The 11,023-nt window shown below is 38.4% G+C and overlaps 1 protein-coding gene across 2 annotated transcripts in view; it reads left to right on the top strand.

Moving 5' to 3' along the window:
- Positions 1-10,299: 10,299 nt before the first annotated feature.
- Positions 10,300-11,023, top strand: part of RHOBTB3 (Rho related BTB domain containing 3) — a 54,761-nt gene continuing 54,037 nt past the window's right edge. Inside the window, exon 1 of one of the 2 annotated variants that reach the window (XM_082723930.1) lies at positions 10,300-10,935. In XM_082723930.1, coding sequence (XP_082580056.1) covers positions 10,934-10,935 — 2 coding nt within the window. In that variant the 5' untranslated portion in view covers positions 10,300-10,933. The remainder of the gene's footprint in view (positions 10,936-11,023) is intronic. The other variant, XM_082723929.1, reaches the window with a different exon arrangement.

Genomic DNA, 11,023 nt, shown 5'->3' with positions numbered 1-11,023 from the left:
CATCCCTTGAGTATGATGAACTCTGGGCACCCTGACAAAATTGAGCTTCTGGACTTGCAAAACTGAGAAATGAGCCCAGGAAAATATGACTTAACTGAGGCAGTATTACCCTGAATCCAGCCTGTGCGGCCCAGCTGGCCTCTCCATATGACACATCTAACTTGGTTGTTTAGAACAGAAACCCTGTTGAAGTCATTTTTTACGTCCTGCAATAAGTCTTTGAGACCATGATGGAGTTGTTAGGAAAACACTGTGGTAATCTCAGTTAATGCAAGAGGACTAAGTAATGTATTAGAAATCATAGTGAGTTAATAAAATACAGTGGCTGAAAATGTCTCCTAATTCTAGAGTCTAGCACAGGGAGTTATAAACAGTGTATATAATTTGTGACTGTTCATGGGTAGTGACCTAGTAACAGACTGTTCCATTTTTTAAGGCTACAGCCTGTAAGTACTAAAATGCTTGTAACAAAACAAAGCAGACTCTGCTCTTTTGACTAGTTTGTTTTGTTTGTATTATACTTCACTGCTTCTTGTGTTATGCCAGAGTAGCATATTTCTGAGTGTCTCATTCTTCTTGTTCTTGGACTCATAAACTTTTCCCATTACTCTGAAGAGTGGAATATAATGACTGGTAAAAACAGGGTTTTTTTTTCCAACATGGCAACCATTCCAATAACAATTACTGATTATTCTTTTGTTTCTGTTCACCTACAAAAAGATAACTAACCTAAGTTCAACAAAAAGTCATTTCTTGCTAGATTTCACTAGAAGAAAAGAGTTTTCTTGTCCCTCAGAATTTCATAAATTCTCCTAATGATTTGTCAGTTTGGTATGTGAAAAAAAAAAGTCACAGTATAAACATGCACATACTTTAATTTTACCTGCTGGTAAGTAATTTAATCCTTGTTTCTATATTAAATCAGCAAGGATATACTATGGCCCAAGGCAAAACTCGAGAATTTAAACAAAGCCCTGGGCTTCCAGTGGGAGGGATGGGAGTTTAAGGATGGGATGTTGGGGATGGTTATTTAGGTTCCTTTCTTTTGGGGGACATTTCAATGGAAACTTTGAGAAGCTCTGCTTCTCAATAACTGGGATTAGTCCAGAATCATCTTTGCTTTGTTTCTCCTTCTTAGTACTTTCCTGAGAAAGGTCTAGATACTTTTGAATGAAAATACTGAATATTTTAAGTAGATTGAATTGCCCTTGTCCCACTCTGGTCCTAAAACTGGAAGGAGTTTGTAACACTAGAACATCTTGAGTAAGAACATTGGACATACCCCCTTATTAGTAGAAATAGTATTGACCTATTGACCCTGTAGGAGTGGGGGCAGTTACTGGCTGGGAAAGGGGTTTGGATCTGGCTTCAGTGGGGAAAAAAACTGGTAGTATAACTGGAAAGATTATAATAATCTTCCAATAATAACCCAAGTCTAGATATTTTAATTTGAAGATGAGAAGAGAGAGTATCAATCAAAAATAATACCGAAGTTTCATACTAAGATTTAAAACATTGAATGGGCTCTAAATTATGGAGATGACTGTCAGTAAAAATATACCCAGGGAATCTGGTGAGAGTCAAGACAAAAGAAGAGAAAAAAATGTCCCTAAGTTAAGCTGAAATTTTTAAAAGCCCCATTAGGTGATGTTAGGATGCCAAAAGGACTATTCACCAAGGATACAAGCCGTTTACTTAATATTTAATGGTATAAGCTGGGCTTTTCTTAGGAAAAAAAAAGCCTCTAAGAAAATTTCAAATGTTCACTGTAAAATAGAGTTTTTAACTGCAGACAGGATTATAGACTTGGGAGTAGAAAGTAAAAAGCAAGGAGAGAAAAATAAGGATCAGAAGTATTATATGAGAGCAGAAGTCAGGTGAATTGGTTTGTCTAAGCTATTGAATGAAAAAGGAGAACATTTCAAAGCACGCTTGTGAAATGCCCAGTTGGGATAATGCCCAGCAGATGATCATAGCAGGGATGCATAGCAGAGAAGCAGTAAGAAATGAGGAAGACTTAAGAACAATTTACTGTTGTAAATAGCATAAATTTTAGTACAGTTAACCCTAGAGCCAGATTATAGTAATATTGAAAAAAATCTATTTTCTAATGTATTAGAGATCTTCAAAAAGGTCTATCAGCAAAGAAACTGTTTAAATCTAATGTTCCATATTTCTCGTTATGGCTACAAATGGAAATATTCACAAATATTATGCATAAATAAATTATATCATCAGTAATGTTTTATAACAATACTTGTATAGATATTTTTCAAAAACTAAATGACAAAGCAGGAATATTAAAGGCTGAACAACCAGATTTCTTTGAAGTTCAATCCTTTGAAAAAGGCTGGTAGAAACAAGCACTCCTGGTTCAAAGGAACATATGCTCTGTTATTTTTAAGTAACATTTTAACTGGAAAACAGAAAGGTTGTTTGAAAAACACAATTGGGCATAATGATAGAGGTGGGTGGATAGTATCTATTCAAACAAATATTTGGACATTTTAGACCTTTTGGGGTGGTTAGATTTGACAAATAAGTATCATTCTGATTTTCACCTTGGTTTCTCCAAACAGAATTGACAATAGAGCAACCTTGCTGTTTAGAAGAAATCCTCTAAAAGAAATCTGTCAGCTACTTCTCTAGGAAGAATTATACAGGCAATAAAAGGAATAAAGTCAACTTTTCTTATTATTGACTATGTCATTACTGACCCTGGTAAGTAACATTGCTTACGTTATTCTGTGTGAAGTACACGCAAGCTCTTGTTTTTAAAAATTGCTAATCTTGAATTTTATGATTTTTGTGTAAATTTACAAGCTTTATCTCTTCCTAGATAAGTTAATACAAATACATTTTTTACCAGGCTGATTTCTAGGCCCGTGGGTCCACAGTTTATCAGTGTTGCCTTCTCCTATCTCCTCTTTGCTTCCTCTCTCCCAGCCTCCCTCACCCCAGCAGCCAGCCCTGATGCCCTGTTCTGCATCCTGGCAGCTCAGGACTCCACTACCATATCTCTCTGAGCTCATTCTCTAGAGCACAGCCCAAGCCATCAGATCCATAGTCTCCAAACTGTTTTTGACAGAGTAACCTAAAAGAAAGAATTTTGAGCACACCCTTAGTATCGTCATAAATTACATGCATGAATTTCTGTTAATACATTAAGAATACAATATAGCATACTGAAACAGAAAAATTTCAGTAGATGAGATTAAGATGAAGTAAATCATATTTTAAATAAATGTAAGCTGTATTAGTAATAATATAAAATTCATTTTCTCTAAAATGTTACTGTTAATAAAGCTTTTTAGAGAGAGCAATAATTAAATATGCCTCAGTACATTTTAATGATTTAACATTTTTGTGATACAGCAACACAGATGTCTACTTTTTTTTTTTTAAGATTTATTTATTTCTTTGAGAGAGAGAACACAAATAAGCTAGAGGAGGGGCAGAGGGAGAGGGAGAGAGAGAAACCTGAAGCAAACATCGTACTAAGCAGGGAACTCATTCTAGGGCTGATCCACGACCTCGAGATGATGACCTGAGCCAAAACCAAGAGTTGGACGCTTAACTGACTGAGCCACCCAACCACCCCAGATGTTTACTTTTACATTCAGTTTATTTCAAGGTTCTCTGAAAAGAGCTTACAAAGATATATGAATTTAAATGGAAGAGCTGTTTCCTTAAATGGGTTACTAAATCACAATACTTATTTTTCAGTACCACTTGCTGTGTAAAGGTTTTGGTTAATATCTAATGAAGACATTTCCAGTTTGCCTGTTACTCATTTGTTTCTACACTCTGATGAGAGTGTTGTAAATGTTTATATTTTTAACAAATGGCTTCAAACTGCATGGAAAATTTATTTAGAAAATGTTTGGGTTTAAAAATTCTTATGAGATATGAGTTTTTATAGGTTATGAGTTTTTATAGATTGTGTTTTTCATCACAAAATTACATAATGAAGGAAATATTTTCAAACATCAACATAGCATAGTGGGTAAAGACACAGACTTGAGCCAGTCTACTAAGATGGAATTCTAACTCCTCCACTCATTGCTTATGTAGCTGTGGGTTTGTGCCTCAATTTTCTCTCCTGGGAATTAGAATGGTAATAGAACCTACTCGACAAGGCCATTATGAAAACTGAATAACAAGGGCGCCTGGGTGGCTCAGTGGGTTGAGCCTCTGCCTTTGGCTCAGGTCATGATCTCAGAGTCCTGGGATAGAGCCCTGGCTTGGGCTCCCTGCTCAGCGGGGAGCCTGCTTCCCCCTCTCTCTCTGCTTGCCTCTCTGCCTACTTGTAATCTTGATCTCTCTCTCTGTCAAATAAATAAATAAAATAAAATAAAAAAGAAAACTGAATAACAATTTTTTAGTCAAGTGCTGAATATAATATCTGACATATAGTAAATATACTTAAATATATAAAGGATTAGGGGGAGAATTCTCATGCCCCCCTGTTAGAAGAATGTAATAACTAAAACTACTTTTAAAGTCAGTTGGGTATTATCTATTAAAGTTGGACATACATATACCCTGTGCCCTAGCATACCCACAAATATATTTAATGAAAATGGTCCTCAAGGCATTGTTTGTAATCGGCAAAAACTACAAATAACCCACATGCGCATCTACAATGAGATAGATAAGTAAATGGCTTTGTATATATCCACTGGATGCTATTCAGCAATAAAAATGAATGGGAGGAACAAACCACAGCTACATTCACATGAATGAACCTGGCAAATGGTGATGATTATAAGAAACAAGGCACGAAACTGTATACATACTATGGTGCCACTTATAAAAAGTTCAGAAAGAAGCAAAACAAAAATGTTTGCTTAGGAATGCACAGATAGTAAAATTATATAGAAAAATTAACAAATAATCATCACAAAAGTCAGGCTCATGATTATCTCTTTAAAAAAAGAAGAGGACTGTAACTGAGGAGGGGCACCTGAGGTGGATGCATGAGTATGTATGCCTGTACCATTGCTTGAATGCTGATAGTTTCCTATTTTCTGATTTGGGAGCTGTTCAGGAATGTTTATTTTATAATTATTAACTTTTGATAAGTTTTATGTACTTTTCTGTGTATGTGTGTTATATTTCAGGATGAAAAATTTTTTAAAAACTCACACAAGTCTTATTTGCACAAAATTAACTGCTTTAACATCTTATAGTACTGTGTATTCTGGCCCCAACTTCTTTGCTGGACTAACTGCCTGTAAGATGTATTGTGAATGAATTTCACGTGTTTGTGCTCACTGTAACCTTAGCTTGGAATCCTCCCTTTATTTTTTTTTAATAAAAAGTTTTTGTCAAAACAACTAATCAATCAGTGTTTACATTTACACAGGTTTTGCATAAAATATAGTTTTTGTTTTTAAAAATTCAATTATTACTTAAAATACCATTTAAAGAAGTAGCAGAGAAAGATTATCTTCTCTATTGTAGCTTTCCTTTAGTGGCTCACAAAAAAATTGTCATTTTAAGTTGTATTTCATTATTGAAACACAGTCTAGTAAATAACCACACTGAAACAGAATCTAGCTATCATAAGAGAATCTATCTACCATAATGTGAGACATATTAAAAACATCTGTGCCATCAGTTTAACGTGATGGTAAACTTCCCACATTGTGTAACTTGTTCCAATACTTGTGTCTTGGGGTCTTTAGCAGTGTTTTATATGCATATTCTCAAGGTATTCACTGTCAAAGGAATGCTGTTGTTTTTTTCCATTTGTGTTCCATGTATAATTTTAGATATTTTTATCTTGGCAAGAAGAAAATTGTTTTCCCAAACGTTTGTTGCTTTTTGACTTTCATTGTTAAGAAAGCTCAGAAGAGGCTTTTTAGCATTTATAATATATGAATTTTCTTTAAAATATTGGCTTAAATAGTACATTACTAAGTACGCTGGAGATATTGTGGAGTTTTGCCTTCATGTTTGGATACCAAGTTTTTAAATGGCTAGCTAATTGTAATCAATTCAGAATATCATCATTGATTAACTCTGATATACACTTAGGGTAAAGTCAGTAAAAGTAGGTGTAAATTCATATTTAAAACAATGTTCTTTCTAATTTCAGTGATTATGGCCACCTTGTCAGATCTGATTAGTCATTAGTTTTTACTTTGCAATGTAGCTTCTGAAGGGCATCAGGAATGTCAGCTCAGTCAATTGTGTTTGCCTATCCTTGCACTATGAACACTATCTCCATTGGTCCATGCAGTAACAATTAGTTTTACTTAAATACCATAAATAGGGCACCTGAGTGGCTCAGTCTTTAAGCATCTGCCTTCAGCTCCGTTCACAATCCCAGAGTCTTGGGATCGAGCCCTGCATCAGGCTCCCTGCTCAGCAGGAAGCCTGCTTCTCCCTCTCGCATCCCCCCTGCTTGTATTCCCTCTCTCACTGTCTCTGTCAAATAAATACAATCTTTAAAAATAAATAAATATCATAAATAAAATTACTTAGATACAGAAATTGCACCATGTGGCAATATGTTGAAAACAAAGGAGACAGCCCTCCCCTCCCCTGTTATGTGCTGCTGTGCTTTCCCCCTCTCCCCAGAGCACCCCAGGTGCTTGCCCACTTATGGATCAGGTGAGGATGTTGGTGTCAGTCCTCACATTCAATATGAGTAAAGCTTAATTTCTTCCCCTCTTTTTCGGTAAAAAAAAAAAAAAAATATGTGTTTATACATAGAAGTTCAAATACTCTAAAATGTCAGGGGTCATCTTCTGAACCCCGCTTTGGAGACCCTTGCTCTACTTATTTTTATTTTTATTTTTTTAAAAGATTTTATTTATATATTTGACAGAGAGAGATCACAAGTAGGCAGAGAGGCAGGCAGAGAAAGAGAGAGGAGGAAGCAGGCTCCCTGCTGAGTAGAGAGTCCGATGCAGGACTCGATCCCAGGACCCTGAGATCATGACCTGAGCTGAAGGCAGCGGCTTAACCCACTGAGCCACCCAGGAGCCCCGGAGACCCTTGCTCTAGATAAGTGTTTAAGAATTTTGGATTTTTCAAATGTTAGAAGTACCCTCTTTTTACTGAAAATGAAACTAACGTATTTTTAAAAATTAGGTAACAATAACAATGGTCTGATTGACTTTGAGATGGGAGAAGGTGGTGCTCAGACCTCTCTAGATATCCATCTTTCTCCCCAACCTCCTCAGGTGGAAAACTAGTTTCCATGAAACACAATTGGGAAAATCTTATGCTTCCTCTCTAGTCATTAAGGAATCAAGATTTTTTTCAAAGGCTGGTATATTAATATTCATGGTCTGGGGATCAGTAATAACTTATTGAGTTACCTCATACATACCTGACATGCATATGTGGCTACATTTTATCTGGGGATGAGAACATCTATTAGAATGAATATAAAATAGTGGCATTTCAGCTGTGAAAATAGGAAAACATATTGTTTGGACTAGAGGTGCTTGCTTTTGTGTTCCCCAGTGACCTTGAGATTGGAGAACATAATGATAATTGAATTTGTTACACCCCGGTAAAAGTAAATATTTTATTAAATGCTACTGAGGGAAACTACAAATATATAAACCAAATAAACATTGTAAATAAAAGGAAAATAAGTATAAAAAAGTAGTATTAAGATAATTTTGAAAAGAATCTTTAAAATATCAGGAAATGGACCATCTGTGATCTTGTATTAGCCAAGATAAGTAACACTAGCTACCGTAATAATTGACCACAAAATGTCCTGTTTAACTCAATAAGGATCCATCTTCTCACTCATGTCTCAATTCAGTGTATGCTGTGTGGCAGCTCTGCTATAACCAGTCGTTCAGGAATCCAGGCTTCCTCCATGCTGCAGACCAACAATTTAAAAAACATGGCTTCCACATCAACCTGGCTTCATCCAGTTAGCAGAAAGAGGGATAAAAGAGAGTGGAGTAGGCATACTTTTCTTAACTGCTCAACGGGGATTATATTCTACTGCCAAAAATGAATTGTCTGGCCCTATTTACATGTAAAAACTATGGAAATGTAGTTTAGCTGTGTAGTTTAGTTTACCCGGAAGAGAAGATGGGTTTGGTGAGCATCTAGCTGAGCTCTATTGTATATACAGGTGAATTTCTAATCTATAATTATTATCAGGTCTGACTTTGAAAATCTCTTGGGAAATCAGTCTCTTTTTTTGCTTGTTGTAATAAAGGCATCTGCACCCCAGCACGAATTTCAACTCTTGATGTTTTCTGAACAAGATATGATCTTCCATGTCTCTACACCTTTACATGTGATTTGCATATGATGTCTGTCCATTCTTTCTAAAACCCTTTCCCTTTCCTCCTCCCTCCTCTTCTTCCACATCTAGCAATTCATCCTCATCCTTTAAGACGCAAGGCAATGTTTACTTCCTCTATGACCCTCTCTCTGATGACACACAGGCACAGATCTCTTCCTAATGTTCACTGAACTTTATCCTTGTACTTTGTACCTACCTCTGTTACTGCATGTGTGAGCCTATATTATAATTATTTAAAGGAACCTGTATGTTTTCAAAGAATTGGGTGATTAATATTTATAATATAGTGACCTTTAATTATAGACTTAGTTTCTCAAGGTTAACACTTGTGTCTTATGTATCTCAGTATCTCCCATGCCTGCCTAGCACAGGCCAGGCTCACATACTCAGTAACAGAGGAGAAAAATGAATGCTCTCTTCCTGCCAGTTTCCAATCCCCAACACCCCCTTTCATATTGTGGCAAAAACATATAAAATGTATCATCTTCACCATTTTTAAGTGTACATTACAGTAGTGTTAACTATATGCGTCTTGTTTGCAATAGATCTCTAGAACTTCTTCATCTTGCAAAACTGAAACTCTGCTCATTGAACAACTCTCCATTTCCTCCTACCCCCAGTTCCTGGTAAACATTCTTTCTTTGACTAGCTTAGATACCTGATGTAAGTGGAATAATGCAGTATTTGTCTTTTTGTGACTGACTTATTTCACTTAGCATAATACCCTCAAGATTCATTCATGTTGTAACAGATGACAGGATTTCCTTCTTTTTCAAGTCCAAATGTTTCATTGTAGGTACATACCACATTTTCTTTATCCATTCATTTTTAGTGTCTGTCTTTTTGACCTGTGCTTGATTACTAGAGGGGGAAAATATATTTTCTATTGACCCAAGAGAAAAGGTGATCCTAAACTCTTAAATATTTCAGGATGGTTTATGTTCTAGAGACAAAAGGAGAAATTATACTTAGTGCAAGGGAAACTAGATTTAAAAAAAAAAATCAGTGACTACAGAATGAATGCCTCTTGTCATAACCTATGAGCATGAGAAACTACATTATACTGCTTCCAACTGAGCAGCAAGGGCCCTTAATAAAAAGCTGTTCACATTCCAAAGGCCTCTTACCCTAGTCTTGTCACTGCCCTACTCAGCACCTCAGTACCTCTTCAGTACCTCATGCCCTCAAAATAGCTCTTTTGAGAAAAGAAATTTTAAAGTAGGGCAAAATAAATAAGGGAAGGGATAAATAAGGACTCTTAAAACACAGAGCACTTGTGAGGATTTTTATGTTTGTGGAGAAGCTGAGTCCCACAGTAACCTCTGGCCCTTCTTCTTGGTGTTAGTGGATTCCAGCGTTCATTTGCATTAAGGTAGTTCGAGGCCGTTTAGAGACCTTCATAACCTTTACATTAGTGCATTATCATGAAAGAATCTAAAGTATCCTTGCATTAGCACGATTATTATTATTTCAGTTGGTCTAAGAAGTTATTATTAAATGTGTAGCCATTTTGTGTACTGAAAAATCTCCAAGTAAATGAGCATTTAGCTTGTAAACACCTCACACGTAACTTCTTTTTAAAACTATCGCAGTAAGAACCCCAGCACTTAAAAACAAACAAAAAAAAAACCCACCTTGCAGTTTTTGGTAAAATATGCCAAATATAGCTTGAAATAGTAAATAATCCCTCAAAAGCGATATTAGCAAATTAATTGGTGTGTGAACAAAGATCCCTTTCTGCACCAGCATGAATGTTGCCTTTATTTTTTTCTCACAAGTATGATTTTAGAAAACAGCTGTAGTGCATGTTGACAAATGACAAAGCGGCAGACATGGTAAAACACTTTCCGTCAAAGCCAAGAGGGGAAAAAAAAATTGGGCTGCTGGAGCGGCCAACGGGCTTGAATGCCTAGCTTCCCTAACCTCTTTTTTCCCCAGTCTTTAGGGAGCGGGGGCCTCACCGCCCCACCCCCCTTTCCCTGGCTCTGGTTACAGCCTTTCGAGTTGAACAAACTTGCTGCAGGCGGATTGGCGATCAGAAGCTCTCAGGCTTGGACGTTGTATTTATTAATTTATATTCCGCGGGGCCCTGTGCGGGCTGGCCCTTTGTATCCGGCCTCCGCTGCCCGGGCTTGGGGGCCCCGGCGGGAGCGCGCTCCCGCGTCCGCCCGACCCTCAAGGCCAGCACGTGCTACGCCCGCCCGCCAGGCCCGCCGAGGGGGCGGAGGCCCCGGCTTTTTTCCTAAGCCACTGTCGTCCAGAAGGAGGAGCAGCAGCAGCAGGAGGCGACAGCTGCCCTGCCCTGAGAGCGCGGCGGAGAGGGGGCTGCAGCGACCGGGCGCCTGGCCACTCTTAGCAGCGGCGGCCGGGGAGGCGGGGAGCGGCGGGCCGCTCGGGATGTTCCCGGGCACTTCCTGACTGGTTGGCAGCGCGCACACGGCCCGACTCGCACGTCCCCGGCCCCCTTGTCGCTCGCTCGCTCGCGCGGGCCCGCTCTGCGTCGGCCGCGCCGCGGTGGAGGCGCGAGAGGGGGACGCGGCCGGGGATGAGCTGATTGCGGGTAAATACGCCGCCGCCTGGCCCCGAGAGGCCGCGAGGAGCAGCTTTTCTCCGAGTCGCCGCCCTGCCCTTGGATTTGAGATCATGTACGTACGCGTCGCGGTCCTGCCATTGTCTCTACCCCAACGCGTGTCCTGCGCCCCAGCGCGAGGGGCTCTTGCTCATCCTCGCCGC

This window comes from Mustela nivalis, assembly GCF_964662115.1.
Source record: "Mustela nivalis genome assembly, chromosome: 3".
NCBI lineage: Eukaryota > Metazoa > Chordata > Mammalia > Carnivora > Mustelidae > Mustela > Mustela nivalis.
Note: the sequence above shows the minus strand (reverse complement) of the source record. Positions and strands in the feature narration are given on the sequence as shown.